Below are 27,382 nucleotides of genomic sequence, written 5' to 3' on the forward strand. Positions count from 1 at the left end.
GAAAAAAGAGGAAACTTATGTAAAATGAGCCTTTCCTTTGTGATTCTTTGAATCCTTTAAGTGATCTTTGAATCACTCAAGCAGCTAGAAACTATGGGAGGAAAATATTTAGTAAATCACAAGTAGTAAAACCAATCAACACAATTTTACTATAAAATATTATATCCTGCACTCTTGGAGGCCCACATTGGTTCTGAATGCAAAAGAATTATGCTATTAGGGGTATTTTCTGAAATAAATTTAAATCACTCCGTCTGAAGAACTGCCTGGAATAAAATCTGGACTCAAAAGGAAAAAAAAAGAGAGGATCTACATTAGTTACATGAAAGGGTTGTTTGAACGTGTGTATCATTCAACTATAAAAAGAAATTTCATTGAAGTCACAAAAGGATTGTTAGTGATAATTCCTGTGTATGAAGATGGAAGAGAAACACCTTTAGTCACATCATGCCTCAGCTGTCAGAGGTTGAATAAGCTTTCTTCCTGCCAAACTTACATTACTCCGTGTTGCAAACCATGATATATCCTTCTTGAGCTCTCATATCAAATGTTGTGTTTATTTTTTAAAGCACAACTCCAATTCAGTATTAATTTAGTAATTGTGTGGTTCTATTTGTTATATTTAATGACTATCTAAGCACTTAACAATGAAAAAGTTTTTCTGTAACTCACTGTTGTAATGGGGTATATGAGCGAACACATTCTCATGCACATGTTTTTAAAAATCATTCTTAGTTATGTCTGAAATAAAATCTAAAATCAAACAAAAGAAATAGATCAGATACTAATGTTGCAATATAAACCTATTTGAATTTTCTAATGCCCTTCAATTTTTCATCGCTTTTAAAGGTATGATTTTTATATGTATTTTAATCTTGCTGAATAGATCTGCATAAAAATAACATAATAAAATTAAATTAAACTTGAATTTTTAAAAAAAGTTTTTAAAGATGTGGTGGAGAATAGTTGTCATTTCTGGCTTTCTTGAAGGTCTAGAACTATAAGAAACCCGTTTTTCATTGTCAGGTCTTTTTTGATTGTCCCACTTCCTTTTTTTACCTTGTTGGCCTGATCTTGTCAGATGCCCTATTTCTGAGGAATTTCAATTCACCACATTTTTTCTTTTCTACTGTCAGTCTTTCACACAGAGGAAGAAGCACTCCATGCCAGCCCCTGGCTGAGCCTAGTGTTCCTCTGAGCTCTCTTCATTCTGAAAAAGGTTACTTATGTGCATACCAATACTGGATGAACATGGTGGAGTTTCTTGATACTTGTAAATAGTGTTATAGAATTTCTTTGGGGCTGTAGAAAATGTGCCTGCCATCAACATTATAATATCAAGGCACTCATTTAACCAGTAGTCCTAGTTCAGAATGTACTCTATAAAGTTTCTACCAAAACTGTGTTTATATCACATGCAATAGATAGTAGTAGCAGCTTCTCTGTAAGTGCATGTAAGTCTGAGTTGAGAGAGAAATTTCGGTCTTTAAGTGTGATTGAAATGCCTTCTGAGGATTTTTCAGGACCTAGTACTCCTTTCTTACACGCAAAAAAAAATTAGGCACACTGCAACTAAACAAAAAAATCCTAAAAGAGATGCAGAATTTTTATGATTGCATTTATGAGATTCAGCTATTTTGGTGGGCATGGATTAATAAGCTGAGAAAAGGTCTAAGCTGAATGTCTTGCTAACTGATCTTTAAAAATACATTGTTTTTGTAATGAGCTTGACTTAATTTTGTTTCTATTTTCCCCAAACCAATGGGTCTTCTTCCCTGTCCTGTGAGTGTAAGCTTGCCTTAGGCTTAAATGAATGGCAGAACTTGCAGGAAAGGAAACTGTCATTTGGGTTAAGAAATTGGAAAAGCAACTGATCTGCATGACCTCAGCTTCCATTAGTCTTCAGTTTATTATAAATAAATAGATCAAATATCATTGTTTTGTTAATATTACTGTCTCTTTAGCTTTAGGTAGGGTTTTCTATTTGTTTTTGTTGTTTATATTAACTCAGCTCCTCTATATCAATTTTTTCTTGCTTACTGCATTGAACATGGTTCAAATTTTATGTTTAGGAATATGTATTCATAGAAGTACAGAACTGACTTTTTGGTGGTGCTGATATGAATTATGAGAGCTGGGAATGTACTTAAAGGTAACTTCATGTCTGTGCATGATTCCAAGTCACCACAGTACACTGTTGAATATAACTTGACAAATGACTGAGAGAGTGTTTTCAATTTTATCTTTTCCTTCTAGTTTATCTGAGTAACCATTTGTATATGGCAGGCATGTGAGGTGCAACAGAGAAACTGGAGCAATAATGTGTGTCAGCTGGTGCTTAATTAGATATTTCTACCATGGGGGAATAGCTGTTTCCCACAATTAATGTGTTATATGAAAGGTGAAAAGTAATCTAACTTTTCAGGAAGATAATAAGTAATTGGGCCAGTTGTTCTTCAATGCTTTTGCATCTTTTTTTACCTGGTACCCCAAATGAGCAGCAAGGCTCCTAAATGTTTGTCATTATAGTTGGAGATACTAACCCAAATGCAAATTGCTGTTTTCCTTACAGCTTATCTTGCAGCAATATAGATGATGCTTTTTACAAATATCCCTTAGGATAAGGTCATATGAACCCTTGTGGGACTATATCTGGTGTGCTGCTGTAGTGCCTCTCATGAGCCACAGAAAGTCAGCAGGGTGCTGCTGGAGAGCACAGCTGTGCTCAGCAAGTTCCTCTCACAGACTGGCAGCATTTCTGAGCAACAGCTATGCAGCAAAGATGATCGAGCACATAAGGTTCACCAGCCATATTCCCTGCAGTATGACAGTGTCTGCTCTTGACTGGCTGGACTTATATGACTTAGTTTTTAATTATGCTTTTTCTCATGAGTGTCTCTTTACATTAAAAAATATTACTGTTTCAGGAAGTCAAATAAATATGAAGCCCTATTAGGATATTTGTATGTGGGATTTTAAAGACAATACTTCAAATTGTGCAGAGCAGTCGCTGACTTGGACCACCATTTATCCAAAACACATATTGGAGCACAACTGATCGACTGATTTTCTCCTTATGGTAGCATTACTTCAGTAAGGTGTAGGCTTAATCCTTTTTCTACAATATTACAATGTTGCATGTAAAAAATGCGCTTCTCTTATGCCTGTCTGACTGAGGAGTTTTTGTAAAAATAGTACTTGAAGCAAAAATTAGAATTAATTGGAAAGTGACTTTAGCTGAAAAAAAATGAAAAAGCAGAATGATTTCATTTGTTCACTGTCATTCCTAGCACCATCAAACTGAGCTCCTCCTTTCTAGTAAAGGTTCCCTCTCACCTGTACAATTTCCCAGTAGCTAAGGAATTTGGACAGAGGCTTTGTGTGAATCCTGTTCCTCTATGTGCTGTGCAAGTAATAGGAGCTTTCCACCAAAGCACACTTTAATGGATGATTCTATTATCCATCAACATGGAACAATGGAATTGGAACTGTAATTGCCAGAATTTCCATTTTGGCTAATTATTTCTTCTTTTACTTAAATTAGTTTCTAAGCTTTTGTTTTATTCTGGCAACAGGCCCAAGTCTTTGGTAACTGAACAGAAGTCTTCATGTATCTTTAATTAACAGTTCTTCCTCTTTTCAAATTTTACTTCTCTTTTTTCCTGTCTATCTTTCCATTCTTAGGTGTTTGAGTTTTTTTTAAACTAATTCTATTACAACCTTTTGGCATCAATTTCTTATATTTTCTTCCTTTTTTTGTTTTTTTCTGTTTACTGGGTTTCTAGTCCTAACACGTATTTTTTATCAGTTTACCAGCAAGAAGCTTTATGAAATTACTACTAATTGTGTGTTTGCATGACTGACATATTGTGCCATGTCCATCTGCAATCAGATCCAGGGTCTGATCAAAATGTTTTAACTCGTGGCACTGAGTTCACGCAAGGTCTCACGTCACAGACAAATTGCACATGCCTTCTAACCAATCTGGATAAACAAATACTCTGAAAAGAATCTGAGTTGTATTTTTTGGTAGGATTTCATTTCTTTGACCTTCCAGAACCCCAGGCAATTGGATGTATAACTATTCTCCACTCTACTAAAGATAAATCTCTTTTCAAATATATATATATATCTATATGTACACACATGGGCACTTATTTATCTATAGCTAAATAAGGTCATAAATAAACCAAAAAATCTAGGATGTTTTAACTATTTCATTGACTTTACAGATTGTTTTTAAGCTGTTTTTTAAACTTTAAAGGCAACACTGATAGTGAACGGTTCCAAATGGTAAAACAGAAAATCCCCTTCAAATATAACCGGCCTGTAGAGGAGTGGCTGCAGGAAAAAGGTAATAGTCATTAAAACTTTCATTTTAAATCCATTTGATTCTAAACTCTCATTTTTAAAGCCTGCAAATAAATGTTTCTTAAATGATAATCGCCTGTGCTGCATAAATGACTGTTTTAATTTTCATTATAATTTGTGTCAGCTTCCACCTGCCATATGTTGATAAATCATGCTATAATACATTGCTATTAAAATGCAGTTAAAGGGACGAAATTCTAAGCTTGCTATAATAGTAATGACAAACAAGCAAAAATTCAGGAGATGATTTCTAAAAAAAAAAAAGCCAAATGAAGAAGAGTGAAGAGCAACAACATGTATTATGGCAACTTAACCACTGCATGATTTTCCTATTTTAATTTGGGCTTGAACTACATTTATATCTTTATTATTGAAGTTTTCTTAATATATTTTCAAATCTACTTGTTAAACCACTTCCTTTAAGTTGTTTTTTTTTCTCATGAGTCTGATTAGCCACCATGGCTATGTATTTCCTAATTATATTAAGATAATTAAATGATTTTAAAAAATGTTGTAAAGAAAACATTTTTTAACATTTCCATTTAAATTGCAGTGAGGGAGACAGAGAAAATGATTGTTCTGTTGCTTTTATGCTATGTCTGGAGTACAGTTTGAACAGTCAAATGATATTTGTCTAAAATATGGATCAAATTCTTAGTCTAAGGCAGTGCCACTTAATTTTGTGGGCTTGCCTGGAGTAATTGGCCTCAGTTCAACAAAAAACTTGTTAACATGAATAAGTCCAGATGGCTTGAGTGAAAGTTCTGCATACAGTCCATGACCTTTTGAAATGGGTCTTGTGTCAGAACAGTAATTTCTTTTTTGTAAGGAATTTGGAGAAGAAAAAAATCTTGGCTTTAGAACCCATTTTAAAGCCTCTTGAATGTAACAGAATAACTTGCTGATTTCAGTAGGGCTTGAACTAGGCTCTTGGTAATACAGTGGAGTTTAACTCAGGAAGATAATCTCCCTCTATTACTAAATGTGGTATAAAAAAAAAACAAACAAAAACCACTGTAACTAACTCCTTGCCTTGAAATCTAGACAAAGCAGAGCACAATCTTCTCTTGTTTCCATTTATGAAAGTATTGCTAATAAAAGGGATGACCTTTGAGCTCAGATCTTGCATTTTCTGTGCTGATTTAGACTATGGTTATTAAAGCATTTTCCAGGAAGGAAAACGAATCTCTTGTAGGACTGGAAAAATATAATTTATGTTCTATTTCAAATTTTTAACCTCAGCTGAATTAACAAATTGATTTATCCAGTATGAATTAAGGTTAGGAAGTTTGTGGCTAAATCCAGTCAAAATATTTTCATGTGAGGAGCCTGATCCTGCAAAGCATTGTGCACACTCAGTTCCTATTAACTTCAACGAGAGCTGGCAGTGTTGCTCACTTTTCAGGTTTGGTCTACGAAGGTGTAATGTTTAAAACTAAAGCTAAAGTATTCATGAAAGTAAGGCAAAAATATTTGTGTAACCAAAATAGAAATTTTTTTTGCAACCAGTATGTCATAAACAGTTAATTCATCTAAATTGTAAATAAATTTTAAGATAACAATAAACAGAAAATGCTTACTGAGTCTCAGTGGGTTGCCCTATTAATTTACAAGATCAAACTAAAATAGATAAATAAAGTTTAACACTAAAAAGAGAATAATTTTGGTAAGTCTGAATTGCTAAAGTCCCTTTAACACTAAAGACAATGATTGCCTCAACTTTGTTAAAACAGATGCATGTCTAATTCCTTGATGCAATTCATGTGCTTGAGAAGCCCATCTCTTTTACTTTTGGTTTGGTTGTGGGTTTGTTGGTTTTTCGGGTTTTTTTTGGTTTTTTGTTCCTTTTTGGTTTTCCACAAAATCTTTTACTTTGTCTCACCTTCTACAAGTTTGAGCTTAAAAGCATGCCAAAACACTTTCATTTGTAATCCATCCAAAAGTTTTGAACTGAAGTCTACCTTCTGTGGATATTGATGCTTTGTTAAAAGACAATCACACATGTACTAGTCTAAATGAGATAATATTTGGGTATTCAGGCACTCTCAAAGCACTGGATGTGGTTAGACTAGAAGAATAGAGCTATGTTTTTACTAAAGTGAAAATCAGTCTTTCCACAATGTGTCAGGGAATGACACTGTGCAGTGTAACACCTGAGAGAATGTAACTTGTTTCCTTCATTCCAAAGTAGACAGACATTTTCAACAACTTAGGTACTACTCAAATTTTAAAAAATCTAAGAATGAGTAATTTATGTAGCTGTTCACCAGCCTGCTCATCCATCTGGTCATCTATCTAACAATTAATGTAACATGGAAACCTTCTGTCAGAAGACTATATAAAGATGGTGAGTGAAAGGGTAGATTCCTATCAAAATGAAACAAGACAAACTGATGGATGAAGGAATAGATTCATCAAAGAGTCAGCATACAGAATAGCTGTATTGCCCATGTGAGTTCTTGGCCTGGGTGAGGTAAGATGAAACACTTTTTGATTGACATTTTTGAATGCTATAGATTTGGTCTTCCTTTGGTACTGCTATGTTATTCATAATAATGAAATGGTTCATTCTTGGAAAACAAATATAACACATTATCTTTCTGAAGTGGCATCACTATTGGCTTTGAAGGGCTTTTAAATTCTATAAATTAGTTTAAAATAATTTTAAGAGCCCAGGTTTGCAGTCTTGAATTGCATGAGTAATAAGCAAAATATTAAATGCTATTAACATCACTGAGATTATATATGTGAATATAAAAGAAGTATTAGTCTTAAATTGTTCAAATTCAGTGTAGTCATAAATCCAGCAGATTTCCTTAGCAGAATACTTGGTGTCTGCTAAGGCACAGATGTTACCTGTTCTGCAATTGAACGAGCTAATAAAGACCCAGAAGCATCTCATCAAAAGGATTGATCCCAGAAGTACTTAATTATTCAAATCTCTCTTACCTGTAAAGTCTCCTTGATGTGACTGTACTTTTGAAGCAAGAACTATTAGTATGAATTAGGACTTGCAAAATCAGGCCCAGTCTTTTCTAGTGCAACAGAAAAGTTGCACTTCAGATTTCTCGGCAGTATTTTTTATTAGAATTTAATTTTTCAAATGAAGAAGTCAATGAGAGAGCAAACAAGAGCCTCAACTATTCAGAATACTTATGAAACACCTCATAATTTTTCTTTAGTATGACACTAATATAGCAGTAGGAAGAGTTCTCTGTGGGGAAAAAAAGGGACTTCAGAATTGAATTACACACCTAGTAGAATTTACTAATGTAAATAGTTCCTCAATAAAATTCAGTAGGCAAATAAATTTTACTTAGGGGAAGTAAAGGCTTCAGCTAAATTCCTTTGAAAGAATGATCAGAAGAGACATATGGTGGCAGAATGAAGTGTATGTTCATTCTCTCCAAAGATTTTTCTCATTCCATATTCATTTCCCTGGTGTCTTTACCATGCGCGTGTACACTATCTTAGAGCCAAGAATGAGGAATTTCAGGTAGTAGGTGACTGCAACAAGTGATTGTTCTTTTAGCAAATACATTTTTAGTGTGGTTTCCAGCATTAACCACATGGTGCAGTGCATGAATCCCGGTCTGGAAAGCCATTTGACAGTGACGACTCCAAAATACAAATCAAAGTTCCTTTTTTTTTTTTTTTTTGCTGCAATAGGGTCACCTCCTTGGTGTACACTTACTTTCAACATTAGAAGATGAAGATGAAGGCCCAGAACTGGAGACATGATCTCTTTTTTTCAGGCTTAATATACTAACTCTTCATTCTTGCAAATAATGCAAGAGATATGACAGACCTGTAAAGCTGTGCTATGAGCTTGGGTTAGAATAGTTGACATCCTGAGCTGAGTCATAATCCTTCAGTAAAAGTGAGAGAACTCCTCTCCTATCCTTTGGGGAACTGTCCTACCTAGAGCAGCAAAAAATTTTTACTTCCTCACCACCTTCCACCTTCTTCCCTTTGGCAAAAGATGAAAAAAGATGCTAAATTAATTCAAGGGAAGAAAGGAATGGAAATGAAAATGAAAAACTGAACTGACAGTTATCTTCGATCTGTTTTCAGGGATAACATCTCAAGATTAGTGAAATAAGTCCCTTTACTCTTAAGTCCCTTCTTTACTCATCTTACCTCTACTCTTTGGCACTCTTACCATGAGTGAGGTGGTAAGAAGGGAACAGTAGCAAGTGACATGTCTGAGTTTGTAGGGGCAGGGACAATACAGACAGAACTATAGTCCTAGAGGAAGAGAACATATTCAGAGAAGGGAAAATGGTTTAGTAAAGTTCTTACAGCATATGCCTTAAAGAATCCAAAGCACAACAGAACAGAAAGGGAAAGCAAGCTCTGAGGACATGGTATGGACAGGAGTTTGACCTTCTACAGTGTACAATGCCATTTCCTCTAATTCAGAAAGGAGCTGGGCTGAGAGGGATGAGTATCTCAACAGATATTGTTACTGGGCCCTATTTTTGTCATAGATGAGAGTAAAGGCTCTATTTACATTTTGAGGATGTGTGGCTTCAGTGCATGTTTATTGATGTTTTAATAGACATGTTGCCTCTGGCAAGTTTAAAACCTCCTGAGATGCAGAATATGGCATCAGGTGTTTCAACACTTACCAGGGGAAGGATAACCCCCCATTTTTATTTCTCATTCCTTCATCACTGCAGTTACTCCACCCTGATCAAGTCCTTATTTTCCATTTACAAATCTGAGAGTGAGGAGCACAAGGGATGTGCAGCCCACTTCCACGTGTCTGTGTGTTACACCTCGCCATTTACTGTTGCTTAGTTAGCTAGGGCCCTCTTTGGGGACAGGAACTTCTTTCAGATACATTTCTTCTCTTGTCCCCATTCTCTTCCCTGTGGTCCATCCTGTCACCATAAGATGATGCTACACCGCATCACCACTTGACTTCGAGACCTGCCACGACGACCAAAATTGGTGAGCTCCGCCATGTATTTTGATCTACTCTAACCACTGGCTGTGAAGGAATGAGCAGTGGATCATAGGCTGTGCCTTCCTACATGGTGGCATTCTGCACCTCTCATCAGGCTGGACTAGACAGAAAGTGGCGAGTGAGAACTGGGAAGTGGGAATGGGATTGAAAAACATATTTCAAACTTCATAAAAAAGGGAAAGCACAAGATATTTAAATGATGATTGTCTTGATGCTGCATTGATAACCCTTCTGTGCAATGTCCAGTCTGGTTGTCTGCTAATTCAGCAGATTTCAGGCGGCATGCCCCTAATCCTTTGAGGAATATTATAGGCACTGCCTTTGCACTTCATGAAGCAATTTATTTCTTAACATGGTCAACCTAGTGCAGCCTGGGACATAAACAGTATTTATAGAGCAGTCCAGGCTGAATGTGAACTAAGTGTCCTGCAAAACTAGGTGGCAATTGCTACTAGATTTATTTTTAATAATTATATTTTTTATTACATACAATATTGGACCTCTTCTAACATTCAAGATGTGACCTTGACTAAACCACATAACCTGCCTACATTTGAATTTTGCTTTCTGTAAGAGTGGAGTAAGGCATTCTGGGGCTTAACCATCTGAAGCACTGTAAACGTACTATTTCAAGAGCTTTGCTCTTTTAGAGACATCAGAAATGATTGTGTTTGTTCTTTCTTGGGTTTAGATTTGCAAGCCTTCACAACACAAAGTTTACAGGTGAAAGATCATGACTGATCCTGTCATAACACTCCTACTCAATTCTTATATCACTTCATTTTTACCTGATGTTTTACTGTTTTTGAGCCAACCCTTGAAACCTTTGCATTATTAAAAGTGCCTTTATGAGTCAATCCAATGCTTTAACCAGTCCAAAAGGAGGTTTATTTGTGGGCTAAAGCTTGACAGATACTGCAGTCTGAATTGATAGTAGAAAAACAGCCACATGTTGAAGTCCTATTTGTAGTTTAAAATTCATCCAATCCTAAAAAAATGGGTTCAAATTTCTGAAGTTCCTCTAGAGCTTTGATGTGTGAGTGGATGCTGAGGTATAAGGTTCAGTTTTAGGTATTCATACTTTCAGGCTAATCATCCTTATTAATGACTTTTAGGCACCACATTTGCATACTGTTTCTCTACAGTCATCATAAACACTCCCAAGAATGAATCTACTTCTCCTTTGTCCATCACTTTGGGCCGGGGCTCAATGTAGTATGCAAATTGGAGGAAATGTCTGTCAATAATGTTATTCACCCCCCTTCACTAGGACGACAGTTAACGATCTTCAACACCCAGGCGCAAATAGCCATAGGAGGGAAGGACAGAGGGCGTCTCTTCCAAGGCCAGCTCTCCGGTCTCTATTACAATGGCCTGAAAGTGCTGAACATGGCGGCAGAGAACAACCCCAACATTAAAATCAATGGAAGTGTCCGACTCGTTGGAGAAGTCCCTTCCATCCTGGGAACAACACCCACAACATCGGTGCCGCCGGAAATGTCAACTACGGTCATGGAAACCACAACCACGATGGCGACCACTACCACCCGAAAAAATCGTTCACCGCCCAGCATCCAGGTGAGCCAATTAGTCTTCTCCATTTCCTTCAGTTCTGAATTCATCTTGCTGCTCATTTGTAAGTTCATAGGAACTATGTTCTCTGAATAATGCGCCATGTAACTCTTTATTTTAAAAATGTTGTCCTCCTGTGTTGGACACAGGACAAACAGCTGGCTGAATTGGTTGTGGCACATACATGTAAGAATAGGAATGGATTTTGCTCCTGATATAGTGCCACCCTATTTATGTGAGATTGTCACAATGTGAATAAGAACAAGATTTTAAACTATGTTTCAAAAGTTCCATATGTAGGGAAATGTATTCCAAAGAGTTACACAGCTTAATGGGGGGTGGGTGTATGGTTATTTATTATTATGACAGGATGAACTGCTGCAATAGTGAAGTTCATAATGAGGAGAAAAGCAATGAAGCATTACTTCCAGTTGGAGTCATTTTTTATTTCCCTTTTATAGCTTTCCTGCAGAGAATTTTGAAGGAATGCTATCAAGATCAGTTTCTTGCAAAATGTAGAGGTTCCAACATAGAGCAGTTCCAATCTATTTGGTAAACATAATTCCTAAATAAAAAATGGATTTCAGATTATCTGATTTAATTGTGCCAAAGTAGTTATTTCAACCCTTAAAATGCAGTGGTTTTGGAATCACTTTTGTGGCAGCCAGAATATGGTAGCGATTAGAAATAAACACCTTCAATTGGCTATCCTTGTCTGTGCAAAGAAAAGAATCGTGTGAATAACCAATCTGAGCTGTGGATTATTTATTTCAGCAGTATACTGTCATGTTATTGTGTTACCAACTGGAATGAAACTTGTTTTGAAATCATTAGAGAGATGGAGCTACTGGAGAGGCTAGCAAAGGGCCTCTGAAATGAGTAAGGGACTGGAGCATTTCTTGTATGAGAAAAGACTGAGAGCTGTAACTGTTGATCCTAGAACAGAGAAAGCTCAGGGGGGATCTTAACTGTGTGTACACATACCTGAAGGAAGAGTGTAAAGATGACAGTGCTGCCCAGTGGCAGGACCAAAGACAATGGGCACAAGCTGAAACACAGGACCTTCCCTCTAATCATCAGGAAACATTTGTATCATGAGTATGACTGAGCACGGACGCAGGCTGCCCCAAAAGGTTGTGGAGTGTCCATGCTGTTAAATATTCAAAAGCCATCTGCACACAGTCCTAGACAGCTGACTCTGCATGATCCTACTTGACCAGAGGTTTGGACTAAATGACCTCCAGAGATCCCTTCCAACCACAGCTATTCTGTGATTCTGTGAGGTACATCTGGCTGCAGTGGAATTTACAACTATTAGAGTAATTCATTCCAAGCTGAGGTTTAACAGTGCCTGCTTTGGTGCTCTAAATCCGGATGGCAACAGGACTGGGATTAATTCAGTTATTAGCCTCAAACACCTAGGAGGTGATTTTATAAAGTCTCAGCCAAATGAGGGGAAATTACCCCAGGTTTGGTCACTGTTTGTCATAAACTTTGTGAGATTTACAGTTCCTTCTCCTCAGTGACTAGTTCTAATTTTAGAGAAAATATTTGTACAGTTACATCTCCAGAACTATAAAGTCTGTGGTTCTTATCCTGCCCTCTATAATTTTTAAAGGCAGCAAAGCTGTGTTTAGCTATACCAGTGGACAGAAAGTAGCACTGGACCTTTATGAGCTGGGTCAAGCTGGAAATGATGCTGGCTTGCCTGAAAAAGAACTCTTTCTGAAAGCTTCCTTCCTAGCTTACGTGGCAGTTCACTCAGCCTACAGAGACCACTGTGTACTGAAAGAGCATCAAGAAGATTTAATAAAGTGTCAAAGTGCTTCTAAAAACATGGTTAGAGCAGCGATTTCCTGGATACACATGCACCACAACAAATGGCCTCATCTCAGCTGATATTAAAGCAATAACTCTTTGACACTTCATGCTACCCGCTGAAAGAAAAATAAAGGTCAATATGTACCTCCATTACAACTTTCTACATTTCAATATTGGGCCATTTTATTGCTGTCGCACCACAGATAGCTTGGCTTTCTTCCTTATTTTTGGTGGAATTTGATTCTGTCTGTTTAAGTTGCAGTAACTGTGTGGTGAAAGTGAGAAGAAATTGTCTTTTCCTGTTTTGGCAGTATCTCCAGCCATGGTTTTTCAGGTGCCTAATGGTTATTTTATCTTGCTTGTGTTCATCACCACCATCATCAAGCCTGCTTACAATTTTAGATCTAAGTGGTGAAAAAATCTAATAGAACAAGTTTACTCTTTGGGAAAAATAAAATATAGATACCTAAGGCTATGAAAGGTACAAATACAGTTAGTTATTACCTTGTTTCAGCTTTCTCTTCTCTTTTCTGCTTAGAAATAAACAGTTTTTCTTCACTTTCAAGGCTGTTTAAAGTTTAGCCTCTTCTGATTCCAATCAGCATGATTCAAGCACTTTTTGCTCACTCCTTAGATTTGATCATAGGAATCTTTCTGCTTCCTGATACCATAAAAAAGGCAACAGCAGGTTATTTTTCCAATCCCATTGACACTCTTGTCATTGTGATGCATGTCAAAAAATTAGACTGATGATGGTCTAAGACAACTGTTCAAGTCAATCAATATTGTCACATTTTTTTGTTTTATTATCCATGTTTCTATATCCACATGTGATATCTTGTTTTATGCTAAGATTACAGACTCCTTGGGTTCAAAACGTACTTTTTATTCTGCACATTCACATTACTTGGCACAGAGAGGTTCTGGCCAATTGTAGAAACACCAAGCATGGTACAAATAGAAGTGAAGCATCTAATGCAAAATAGCACAAATCATGATAAAGAATTACTGTTCTTACTCTGTTAGGAGTATCTGTGCTACTTGTATTACTCATTTTCATATGTAAGTAACTTAAACTACTACTTTTTAAAATGCGAATAAGTCTTGTGCAGAATATCAAGTCTGTAATCACAAAGTGTTACAAAATCCAGAGGATTTTCAGAAGGACTTAGATTTACACATCACTTGTTAAGAAACTACAGAAGAGCATGATAAGTGCAAAGATATCTTGTAACACATACCAAGACACCTCCTGCAGTTAGGTAGTCTGAGTACTGACAGAAGTATTTCAGAGCACAGTTAGAATGAAACAGCTGGGAAAATGAAGAGGTTTAGAAATACACAGTGCATGTTGAGACCAGTGATATGCTTCAGCTTTTGAAGATCCCAGACATTGTGTACAGTTTTGGACAAACAACTAAGGTAAAGGAAATTGAGAGAAAAATATTGCTGGAAATACAAAGTGGCACTGAAATTAGCATTTAAAATGTCTATAAATGTATACTAAATTTCTGCAGTAAAAGGCAGTAAAACTCAAATCAGTGGAGGACAGCTAGGATTTGAGTGAGAAACAGCTGAGATATATAGCTGTATGCTGTACTGCTGAAAATGTTCCTGTGATTCAGAGAAGGAAGTAACAAGAGCTGACCTTTTTTTCTTACTGAAAATAAGGGAGAAGAAGAAGTTTTGATTTGTGTTTGTTTCAGTGAGTTGCAAATGGTGCTTGTGCTCCACTGCCCCAAGAAGAAGCACTGATTTGACTTTCTCAGATGTGGTTTTGTCTTGGATTTGAGTAGTCTGTTCAGAAGTGGCATGTGCTGTACTAATTTCTTGCTGCCTCTCAGGGCCCTGATACATCAGACTCTCCTATGATAATAATATCCTCTCTGACACTTCTGCTTTGCCACGTTAGCTGCAAAAGCCTTAAAGACAAGCTGCTGGCTTTTGTGTGTGGTACAGTAAGATGCCATGCAGGCTGCTTGTGGATGGGAGTCACTGTGCTTAGCCACACTGCATTCTTGCAAGACTCTCATGCTTCTCTAGGGTTACTTCATTAGTTAGAGATCCTGGAATCCCACATGTCCCTATTTGCTGATTTAAATACCTTCCGTTATTAATTAAGTACTTCAGGGATTTTTTTTTTTTTTTGGCTGGGGAGACCTCCGTGAGAACAGATTAAACTGACGCTGATTCTCTTGTCTTCTGCTTCCATGGCAGCTGTTTGTGTGGTCAGAATTCTCTTTTATGAGTCATTGGTCAAAGCTTTTTAGGAGACTCTCCTTATGCTTTTATGTGGCACATTCTGTCTTCATTTACAGCTAGGTCATTCCGTTTTCAAATAATTTGTGCAAAGTTAATTGCTAAAGCTAGTCTAGAGATCATTCATCATGATACACATCTTCCATTGAAAACACACTCAGTTCATCAAAATCCAAGTGGAGAACCAGGAAATCTGGAGGCCCTAGGGCAGGTCCCTAATATGTCTGGCCTATGGTATGGATGGCTGAGGACCCAGTTTTCTTTGAAAACGGTTTTCTATCAAAAAGAGGTCAGAACCCTTCTGGGAGGAAGGACAAGATGGACTTGTGCTCTCCATGAGAACCCAGAAACTTTGTGCTCTGTTACATATCCAGGACATGCCTCAACTTCTTGAGATGTGGAAAATGACTCTTGCCTAACCATTCAAACTATAGCTTGTAGGTGACAAGAATAAATTACTTGTGGGTATTTTCAGCTATGGTCTTAGAGACATAGAATGACAGTTTGATTTATTATATGCAGACTGTTCTCTCTAGAGAGCAGAAGAGGGGATCTGCCCATTATCTATATGGAGAGTCCAGTCCATAGTCATGGCTTAGAATAAGGTTCTCAACCTTTATTTTTAACCATTAGGCTTTTCAGCCTTCTAACTGTGTTTTCTGTTGAGGGTCCAATAATCTTGATTAATGTCTTTCCATAACGTGCAGCTCCAGGCTAAATCCTTCCTTACAGTGTATATCACAAAGGAAAATAGCACAGAAGATTTGTCAGTCTAATTAGACTTTCACTGTCAGTAAGACAAATAAAATTGTCTCACCCTTGGTCTTGCCTAGGTACTTTCTTTTACACTCATAGATAATAATTTGTTAGGGAAAGAAATTGGCCTTTAATTTGGTTTTTGCTTCTTATAAGTCACTAGTGACATTTTCATCCCAAGACTGCAGAGATCTAATGAAAAAAGAGCTTTTGATGAGTCTCTGCTTTAAAGACTGGCTTCATTGGCTCATTGGCACAGCTGAGAATTACGCACTCTGGCTTTTATCCTTTTGTATCCACTTCTTCCTCCATTATTTTTCTTAAAGAGGCCAAAGCTCCAAATTTTACCATGCTTCAGAGGGGAATCCCTTCTTCTATACTAACACCTGTACTACTACAGTGACATTCATAAAATCTCATTTGCTTATTCACAGTCACATCTCTTCTGTAATGATTAAATGGTAATGTGCTTTGAGCAGAGAAAGAAAGCAGAGTTTGGAAACAAGAATCCAAATGTTGAACATTTTCATTCAGACTGTTGTTCATGTAGGCTACAGTTACTTATTCAGTTATACCAAATGACCTCTAAATAGTTTACAAATATGTAATATAGAAATAGATTTAGTGCACACTAAAATGCAGAATTGTTGGTGTGTAATGTAGTAGCTACCTAACCAGAAACATGTAAATGATATGATAATGTTCTGTATAGGAAAGGTACAAAAATATTCTCCAATTGAATATTAGATGTGCAAATGGTATGGCGTGTTTAAATTATATTTATTGATGTCACATTCAGAATACTCATATTACCTGTAAAATTCATATAATCTAAAGGAGAATCTTACATTTTCATGGTTTCCTCCACTCTCTTGTCTCTCAGAAGACAGTTGTGCTGCACTTCTGGAAGTGCCATAGAGAACAAGTTTTCTAGAAGTGCTGTAAGTGAGCCGCAAGTACAATGCCCATTCGAAAGAAGAATGTGGTTTTGCTGTAATATTATTTTTCCAGCCTATGCTCCCCAGTGCTGACAAGTACTGATGATGAAAGTAAACTCGGCCTTGTATTTCTGCTAAGCACAATTACAGTAATAAAGAACATTGTGCTTGTAAAACAGTTCATGCATATGCTGGGTATATGCTGTTATTTGCTGACATTACCAGCAGTGATATTGGAACATTTAACTTAGTAGCCATTATTGGCTCCAAATGCAGATGTCTGTCTCATGACTCCAGGGAAGGGGTTTAACTGAATGTGTGTGGCAAACTTGAGAGCCAAAAGTTGGCATGTAGCATGATTTCTCAAATATAGCTTCCACTCACTTTTTGATTATCTGTTTTTATATAGTAGCATTAAGAAGTAGTCACTTCAGCCACTCTTCTGTGTGTTTTTTCTAGGATCCACACTGCCTTTTTATTTCTTCAGTCTAATAGTTTACAGATGGTCCAAGGTGGCTGATTCATTTTCTAAAAGAGTTGAGATTACATTCCCTTAACTTGCAGGTCCAAGCAATCATTTGCATCTTGCAGCAAAATCTCAGCTTTGTTTTTAACACATGTACCCAGTTCTGTCCTCCTGTCAGTTTTGGAAATGAAGATGTGGCCCAGAATCAAAGAGCAAGGGGAGGGTAAAAGGGGGCAGATCTAGCATTTTCCTAGAATTTCAGAATCTTTTTAGATTTTTTTCTGATACTTTGTTTTATCTTGATCAAGAACTATTGAAATTTTTACTTTCCTTTAGGTGAACAAGCAGCACACCCTTTTCTTGAATAAAAGAATGGGAAGCTGAAATAACAGCTGTAGTAAGCTGATACCTGCCTTCTTCAGGCAGGCAGAAAGTAACTTTCTCAGAAAGTAACATTAAATATCAGTATGCACTTTTTTTTCAGAGTACAGTGTCCCTCCGTGCATTTAGGCATGTCATTTACACTGTCAAAAAGGATTATTGAAAATCACTTGAAAGATTATTTTCAAAATCTGATTAATACAATACTCAGGAACTAAAGCTATTCTAGTTGACCATTCATTTGACCCCAAGCCAAATGGAAGAATAGGACAAGTGTGTTGTTCTAGAACAGTTTTGCAGTGACAGGATATGATGAAGAGATCCAATATTGCAAAAGCAACTACTTGGAAATAAATGGAGTAGAATCAATGGTTATGGCTCAAATATAGTTGGAGGATTGGCTCATGTTTTGTTATAGCATATCTCTTCCTCTTGCTATTTATATACTTCAGGGAAATTCCTAGAAGCTGCAGACATTGCCAGAATGCTTCCTGAACATATAGTTCCATTTTATTTGTTTGGTTTGGGTTTGTAGTTTTTTTTACAGGACTGGCAAAGAGGTGGGAATATACCTCTTACCTTTCGTAGGTCATTCATTTCAGTGAATGCACAGAAATGGGAAACACATCTGTGCTGTTGTGACAGACCTGCTTTCTGAAACCCTCTAATTAATGCCTTGAATTTTCTGCAGAATGATGGTGTTGTTAGCTAACAGAAACAGAAGGATCTCTGCTAGTTGCTTTTTCATCTGTTGGATGAGTTGTCACTGATTTGCAAGATATGTCTGTCATAGTACAGCTCGTAAAAGTAGTGATTACCAAGACAGGCAATACAACCACCAATTCTTTATCTCCTCCCTTAGATGGCATATGAGTAGGTGGGATGTTGTTCATTTGATTGCAAAATTACTTCTATTATATTCTGAAAGATAAGAATGTGCTTCCACAAAATTTCCAAGGAAAAATAAAGCCAAAGGTTTGAGAAACTGGATTTCAGTTCTCTTGGTAATGCACGGGATATAAATGCTTCCTTTCTTTCTTACAGTGGATTTTTGGAGGAAAATTTGTTATTTGGTGTTTGATATTTGTGTTTGGTATTTGTATTTGCATACAAAATATGTTGGCTTTTCACTCTTAAAATGACTAATAAAGGGATCCTCTTCCCTAATAATTAGAGTTTTTGAGTGGTGCTGTATTGCCCATTTTACTGTGTCTCAGATTAAGTGTTCTAAGGAAATTGATTTGTGGGTAAGGACAATTCCTAGGGAATACCAGTAGCTTTATAGTGGACATGAATGAGAGAGTAGGAAATGTTGAAAATGCTCTGATGGCTAAATGCATCAAAGTGAGTAGAGAAAGGATGAATGCTGAGGGGCAGATGGCAATTAAGATCCAAAGAATGAGATGCATCTCTCTCACAGAGATATGGGAAAGAACCAGAGTTTTTCAAAGGTGGAGAGTGACCTGGCCAGAGCTGGTGGGCTGGTCGTTCTAGGAACTCTATTTTGGAGAAGTAAAGGTTTTAGGAAAAGACAAACTCGTACTGTATGGGCTGGTAACCACTCTTCTACTTTTAATCTTTGCGTGGGTCAACACTCCGTGTTCCCTAAGGATAAAATCTTTCATTTTTGTGAAGCTAGCTGGGGCTCAGTTCAGTAGAAATGCTGGAAGTGAGATCTGAGGATCCATGGATTCTTCCATGGCAGTTCGAAGTCAGGCAGAGCTGGGATCACTCACTTGTACTAAGATCATTTAAAATGCACCTCTTCCTCTCACTTGCAACTGTTCTTTTTCCATTACCGTTTCAAAGCAAGAAAACTTAGTGTAAAAAGAGTCAGGTCAGGTAAGGACAAAAAAATACTGTGTGTTGTGTTCTTTCTAATATCGAAGCAATAGCCTCGATGTCCAAGTCATACACAGAGATTTGCAGAAATAGCTTGAATTTAACTTGGCTATAATGTCTCTTTTTTCCTGAAAGATGACCTCCAATGAAAGTATAAGGACATGAATGATTTTAATCTGTGGTAACAATGGAGAACCAGTCCCAACTGCCTCCAACAGCATAAATATATAAAATGACAGATTATCCTGCGGCCTCCCTCTCTACTGCCTGAACACACACATACATTCTCAGTAGCATATAGCAAAATTCAAATTGGACTTTATCTTTTATCTCTTGTCCCAGTGATTAATGCTGCTCTTGCTGGGAGACTAATCAAACGAGGGGAAATATGGAGAAAGAAGTACATATTTCTTAGACTATTGTTATCAGTGTTATTATTATTCCTTTAATTTATTATCCTTCTGTTAGAAGACCTTAATGCAGGAAGCAAGAGGTAAGAGAAAGTTTGATGGTGAGAAGATTAATGGGGCAGACCACAGCAAGTGGAACACAAGCATCTTGCAGAGGGAGGTGAGCTGCCAAGATGCTTTGGGGTTGCAGTACTTCAGCTAGAAAGCTAAAAGGCTGTGGCAGGCTGGATACAAGTCCTGAGCCAGGAGCTAGTATTTTCTAATACTTACTCTATTCATTCAGCATTTGTCAAGAAACCTACTCTCTAAATGGTTCTTTTCTTTCCCATGTAGTAAAATAAGCCAAGTCCTTGGTCCATCTCACAACCAAGTTCACAGGCACTGTTCTGACAGTATTGGTAATACCTTGTAAATTCCATCAGGTTGAGTTTTCCCTTCTCCCTGGTTCTTGGCCTGGTTCTTGGTCTTTCATAGTGGTATTAAGACCCTGAAATTCCACTTTGATTCTGAAGAGGCATACTCTGTGCTGTGGTAAAAACAGGAATAGATGTTTTGAATTCTTATGACTTAAATCTAAGTAGGAGGCCTGTCTTACAAGTAGGATTGGATTCTGATTGTCTTGTTTCCTCAGGATCTTAAGAAAAAAGACTTAAGGATATGGTAATTAAGAGGTCAGACCTTATTTTTTCACTTTGAGCAAAGGAATATAGAAAGGAGTACCTGTAATAAAGGAACATAATTGTTTGGGATCTTATCAATGTATACAAAACATCTTAAGGATGGGTATTAAGAGGATGGGGCCAGACTCTTTTCCGTGGTGCCAGTGACAGGGGAAGGGGCAATAGGCACAAACTGAAACACAGGAAGTTCCATCTGAATAAGAGGAACTTCTTTACTGTGTGGGTGGCAGAGGCTGGAACAGGCTTCCAAGAGAGGCTGTGAGGTCTCTTTTTCTAGAGATACTAAAAAAATGCATGAATGTGATCCTGTGCACCTCCTCAAATTTAATCTTCTTTAATTTGGGAGGTTAAGGGGGACTGGGGGAGATGACCTTCAGAAGTCCCTTCCAGCCCCAGTCATTCTGTGATATGTGATATCTATGCTTTGAAGCATTTTTTTTTTTTTGTAAGTCAGTATTCCTGGAGATTCTCATTACTTTTTGCTGTGCATGTATTAGCATAATGCCCTCAGAGTAGGCTCAGGACTTGCAAATATGTTTAGAGCCCAAATCTTATGCATCATTGTCTTAGCTCCCAATTGATTACATTTAGGCAGCAGTTAATCCTCTTGTTCTCTGCTAAAGCAATGCCATTTGTATTAAAACTTATATGAGCACTCGGGTCTCTAGTGCTTAGATTTGTAGATTTGTTTCATTGTTATAAACATAGCCTCATGAGAGATATTCATAGAAAAGCAAGATAAAACTGATTCTGCACTCCTCATTCATGCCACTCTTCCACTCATATATGTCCCATGTATGTTTACATATGCTACATAAGTTGTATATAGTTGTCTCAACTGCCTAATGCATTGCCACCTGCTCTGTCACCTGTCAGACTTGCATAATTCATTGTTGTTCTTAAGGTTGTGAGCAGTGGCTGTTCAGGTGATTACTGCTGTGACTTCTTTGTCTTGTCTTGAGATTTAGCAATTAGTGAGAATGAAATTTAGAAATGTAGATAGTAGAATATATAGCCTATTTCTCTGGAGTCCCTGAAGGCATCCAGCTTTAAAAGCACTAGAGGAGTATCTGTGCAGCAGAGCTTATGGGCTTCCTCCAGAGCCAGGAGGGCAGCTGGTCCCTCTCTGTAACAGTGCTGTGTGTGGTTGCTGGGAATCAGCAGGATTTCCAGCTGCTAGACATAAATAAGAATGCCAAGGTGGAAAGGAAAGATGGATGGGAGGAAGAAGGAGGACTGTATGTTGTGTATATGCCTCAGAAAGAACCACTGCAGTGGGAGCCTCTCACACGTAGAGGACTTCTTCCACCCCCACATCTGACTCATTCTGAGGTATTGTTGCTTGCCTGAAGATGAATAATTCTTCGGTGCTCAGATGGCTGATTACACGTTGTCCTGTTTATGGACTGAAGCACAGCAGAGAAATTTCTGCTTGCTTGGCTGCAACATTTGTTGCCCTGGCAAGAAGAAAGGACCACTTACAATCTGCTGTGAAAAGGCTTAGTGTCTCTCTGGATGCCTCTCAGCTAATGCCCAATGCCTGCAAGTTATTTATTTTGCCCTTTCTTAACTGAAGCTATGGGAATGGTGTTTGCATCTGCTCCATGTGATTCCTGCAGGAAAAGAAGGAGGAAAGTTGGCAAGGAAGGTGAGAGCCTGGCAATGGATTGTTAAGGACCAGGATCTGCTATGTTGACTTTGGCTTTAGGAAATGCTGTATCAAAAGGAGTGAGTTGTTATCCCTGCAGTCTATGACTTGCTATTTTATGATGGTTTGTTACACCATTCGAGATAGAACCCTGTTTCAGATTCTGAGCCTGAATTACTCTCTCCACAGGGCCAGGTTTCCTTTGGTATGGCTTGGAAGATCTGCTGCTGCAACTCTTGGCAGGCACTTGTGCTCTCCTGCTTACTATTGTAGTGGTGGATGTGAGGCATCAAAGGCAGCCACAGTTAAATGGCATCAGGACTTCTACTGTGAGGGAAGAAATAGGGTGAAAGGATGGCAGTATCATCACCTTTCCCCGAGAGAGCTTCAGATTGAGCAAGGCAGAGGGTATAAATAACAGTTTAGAACACCGAGGATTGTTCTAGAAGCAAAGGGAATAGCACAGGCTGGCTGTCCCTCTGCTTCTGTCAGGTTTGATCACTTAGAACTTACTGTTTCTCTTCTGTTCAAACCGAATTTAATGGCAGCTGTAGCTGAAGGTCAGGAGGATTTGGAGATTTCATTTTTTGTATCATTTTCCCTGTTGTTAGCTGTTCTTCCCTTACTTTTTTGTCCCTCTAAAGCTGAGAGGCCACTTGGTGACAATGAAAGGTTACAGTGGTTAGGCAGTGTTGTACCCCCCTTCTCCCAATAGGACATTAAAAAGAAAACAAGAGGAGTCATTACTATTATCCATGGGTAGAGCTAAGCTCCATCTGGCAAGTTACTTTTGCAGTACCTGTCATGTATATTCCCTTGGCATCTGAGAGTTTTGCAGCTCTAGTGCCATCCACCTGCAATGGTCCATAAATTCAGACTAAGGATGTGGGTAGAAATAATGACTTTTAATTCAAAACATCTATGTACTTTACCTGGAATTCAGAAATTCACTTGTTTATTTGATCTCTTTGAGACAGAAATTCTCATCTTTTATTAGTGTATTTTATTAATATCATTGATACATCATAGTGTAAAATTATATGCAGTTTAAACTAAGACTAAATCATAACTTCATCATGGTTCAAGTCAGGGCATTATTCAGCACTCTTGTGCAAATTCACTCATAGACAGCAAAGACTTTAGAAAAAAAATCACTCCAGACCCCTGCCATTTCTCTTCCCTTTCAATGTCCAGACAGCTCCTTTAATATAAGGAAAAAAAGTACTTACTGAAAGAGAGAAAGGCTCATTTTTATTTTGAAGAAATAAAACTAAAATAATACATTTTTTTTTTCCATATCATTCATTGATTAATTTTTCACTTTTACTTGCATGAAAACGTGGGTCTGTGGAAAATAACGTTTTCTGACTTGAGTTGGGAAAATTAAAACTATGATAAAACCCATAATATTAATTGTGGCCTCAAAGTTGTCAAAGATGTCAGTGGACAGAAGTGGCCGTACTCTCTGTTACTAGAAACAAATAATCTTTATTGGAAATCTTCATGTAAGAAAATCTAGTGGCCAGTTCTAAAACTTATAGAATAATAGAAAGGATGATGTGTTTTTAAACATTGACTCGCTTTCTGAAAATGCAAAGCAGTATTTTAACAGAAAATTCACATCACTGAAGAGGGTGATCATAAGCACTTGTTACTGGAAATTGTACATATGTCCTGAAGGAGATATGGAGAAGTGTGGACTTTCTTATAAGTCTGGTATGGTGTCTGTAGTGGGACTGCATTTTTTTTCTGATTGCCTCTTGCAGCCATAGTTCATTTAATCAGATCATGTTGTTTCAGGTGCCATTTCTGCTCTATTTAAATGTATCTGGCATGATTTTCCTTTCACAGAGCAGTGAAATTTGGGCTATAGCCGACATGGCAGCATCAGAAAGTCAATTGTAACTTGACTGACCTTGTTTGGCATCAGACTGTATGCAGAAGTTCAGCAATTCCTGGTTTTGGATACAGAATTTGCATTCCTACTTGTGTGTAATTTGGGAAAACTCGTATTTCAGTTGATGCCTTTGACACAGTACCAGGTAGAGGGAGTTGACTTAAGGAATCTCTTCAACTTAAATCTTACAGGGTAAGGCTGTGATTCTTTTTTTTTTTTTTTGTAGCTAGGATTTGCTTGCCCAAAGGCTTCAGTCTCTGGGATAGACCTTGTGGCACCTGCTGTACCATTGTGTTTGCATGCTAACAGTAATGAAAACAGCTGTTAACAAGATTACTTTATGAAGCACCTTACAAATTGTATCTAAGAATTGTTTGCTTTCATCACAGATACACAGTTAATTGTAGGTTAGCAGCTAATTATTGTTTAATAATGCATAGCTAAGCCAGCAGTAGTCTGGAATGGCAATGAAAGATGTTTTCAACATGGCCATGAAGAAAGAAGAAAAACCAAAGCAGAATATAAATAACCAAGGTGTCATTACATCAGGACACCCCTAAAATTGATATTTAAGAAAAGGTTTTTGTATAGTTAAATGATCTCAGTGTGACCACTACCTCAGCAATGGCCCCTTCTGACACGCAAAATTATATCCACTGATTAATGATAATCTTCCCCATCTGCATTTCATGGCTGTACTTTGTATATCATATTAACATGTGCAAGCTCTTCTCATCCACAGAGACAGTAGGTGGTTTTGATTTTTTTCTTATTATTTTTCTGTCAAGGAATGACAGGTATGTCTGGACAACAGAGAAGCACAGTCCAAACTAAGTCTAAATTAACTCAGTTTAGGCAGTGTTAAATGTTCACCATATTAACTTGTCACATTGATTATTGAAAAGCAGGGAAAGTTATCTATTGTCTCAGATTAATTGGTTCACACATGACCTGACTTGATTGATAGGATGTTATACTGCAACTGTTTTCAGAGGCAGTTGGGGTTCATGGGTAGCAAATGAACAGACAATGCAAGTGGCAAACTTCAGTGGCAGAATCAAAGAGATGGAAAAGATTCCATGTTTGAGACTCAAAGACTTCCCTTACTGAATTTTGCCATTTAGTAGGTCATCATTCACATGTGATCTGATCATTCCTTGAAGCTGCCTCCTAGCAGAGCTGGCAGATCAGGACATATGCTTGTGCTTGAGTTGCTGCAGGTCACAGCCTGTGCTGCAGTGCCAGCCCCTTTAGATGAGCAGGTTAGAGTGCGTGCTGGTTCCTGAAAAGGATCTGTGGAGGAATGGACACACGGGGCTTCTTCACTGCCCTTGCTGCAGGGACAGTAACCTCTGGTGGGGATGTTAATGTCTTCAACCACTGCTGCAACAGTAAAACAGGATGTCAGTCAGAAGCTTTTGTTCTAAACGAGGCTATTTCTTAATATGGCAAAGCTTTTCCATGCCCTTGCAAAGTGTTATTGAAGTCTCTCTGCACGGCATTACATTCTGTAGTGCGTAATGAAGATGCAGATCCTAAGCCTTTTAAAGGAATGCAGTACTTGCTTCAGACAAATATTCTTTTTCCCTTTGGTGTGTTCACCTAATAGCTTATATCTTGGACTGCTCTTCCTTTTGTGACAGTTCTACCACTTTAAAGTGCTTCTTGAACCAGTGAAAGATTTTCAATAGTTGTCAAGGGTTTTCATTAAACTTACCTTTGGTTTTGACCTCTTATACTGATACCTCATACCCTATGTTGGCATCCCATGAGAAAGGTTTATTCATTACTCTTTCTGTACCAAGCTAACATCTTATGCTTTCTGAGGAATTTCTTTCTCTTTAAAATAGAAGAGCCAAGTGAAACTAATTACTTGGCCAGGAATGCAAGTTTTTTATTAAAATACACCTTGAGTGGCAGGCACACCTGCATGGTCCTTTCACTAAGGCTGAGTTGCTTGCTGTGTTGTTTAGGGCTTCTGTAAAAATGATGAGCTCACATGTACTTTCCAGGCTTTACGGTGTCATCTGTTTCTGCAGACCTGGAAAACAAATCAAACCATTCATGTCAAACTCTGGATTTTTTCTTCTAAAGTAAAAAAGGCTTTCTGAGATGTGGAGCGTTTCTGAATGACCTCTGCTGTGCTTTCTGAAGCTGCTCTTCTATGTAGTGTTTATGTGCACTCAGTGGCAGCTGTCTCCCCCACAAAGAATTCACAGTCAATTTGTTAGACTGCCAGGACTCAGACTTAACCTTTTCTGTCTCAGCTTGCTTGTTCTGGTATTTGTTTTTTCTCTCCACTATCTTGCCGTTACATCACACCACACCACACTGTCTTTCTCCGTCCTCATGCAGTTAGTTTTTCATAGCTCCTTGCTTCTTCTTCAGTGCTTCCAGCTTTTGTTTATTTTAATGCCAGCTGAATACAAACCTGATACACTGATATAAACTCCTTCAGATGGAGTTGCTTTTATAAGTCTCACAAATGCTAGAGTCTCTGTAACATCTCTGCCCCCTCTAAATTTCCATGAATTTCCTCTGAATTCCCCACTTCCATTTCCAGCAAATCTGCTAAGTACAAAGAGGATGAGGCTCTTTCCTGGGACAATGGGAGGCACCTGCCTTGCAGGGCTTACTCTTAATTTGATCAATGGGCGTAACAGACAGTAGCTGAGCCCATGAAACAGCCAGGAGGTTTCTGAGGACATTGTTACCTTCCCAGTGCACCTGCTCATGAATTTTGTATGTACGTGCTATATTTCTTTTGGATTCTGTCCCTAGATATTGATTCCCAGAGCATGAGGAGTAACTGCCTTAAACTACTATTGTGGCTAAGACTCCTGCAAGCACTGTTTATGAAAATACTTAATCCTCCCAGGATGTTTATTACTCAATTAGCCATGGTAATACAGCAGTACATTTCACAAAATATAAAATACTGGCATTTATTTGTTTAGAATCAGTTGCTTTTTTATTTGCCTAGCCTTGGTTTTCTGTTACAAAACTACATAAATGGAACCCTCTGGTCAATCATACCTGTTGCTTGCTGTTTTCTGTAATCCAGTCCATGAGAATTGGCAGCCTAAAATTCATTGTATATGGGAGAAGCAGGTTAAGACAGCCTTCATTAATCTCTGTGCTTCTGTCTAGAATGCTCTCACTCACCTGCTGAGAGATAACTTCAAGGTTGAGTCACACGTAACTTCATATCAGTGTGGTCACACCACTGATTATAGAGTGGTGACAACCTCTAGCTAGGTATAGCAAGCTATAAATTGAAATAACCTGACTTGCTTCTTTCAAATCAGAATTAAGCAAAACATAAATTGTCCGATAACTACACAAGAGAAATAATGAGAATGAATGTTG

The 27,382-nt window shown here is 37.7% G+C and overlaps 1 protein-coding gene across 18 annotated transcripts in view; it reads left to right on the plus strand.

The window, feature by feature from the left end:
* Positions 1 to 27,382, plus strand: part of NRXN3 (neurexin 3) — a 945,575-nt gene that overhangs the window by 828,250 nt on the left and 89,943 nt on the right. For 12 of the 18 annotated variants that reach the window (XR_015804647.1, XR_015804648.1, XM_088167427.1 and 9 more), the window contains 3 exons: positions 4,265 to 4,354; positions 9,271 to 9,327; positions 10,614 to 10,921. Coding sequence is in view for 16 of the 18 variants with exons in the window: in XM_088167427.1 (XP_088023553.1) it covers positions 4,265 to 4,354; positions 9,271 to 9,327; positions 10,614 to 10,921 (455 nt within the window). In the remaining 2 variants the exon portion in view is untranslated. The remainder of the gene's footprint in view (positions 1 to 4,264; positions 4,355 to 9,270; positions 9,328 to 10,613; positions 10,922 to 27,382) is intronic. The other 6 variants (XM_088167430.1, XM_088167425.1, XM_088167419.1 and 3 more) reach the window with 1 other exon arrangement.

This window comes from Sturnus vulgaris, chromosome 6 (assembly GCF_052056855.1).
Source record: "Sturnus vulgaris isolate bStuVul1 chromosome 6, bStuVul1.hap1, whole genome shotgun sequence".
NCBI lineage: Eukaryota > Metazoa > Chordata > Aves > Passeriformes > Sturnidae > Sturnus > Sturnus vulgaris.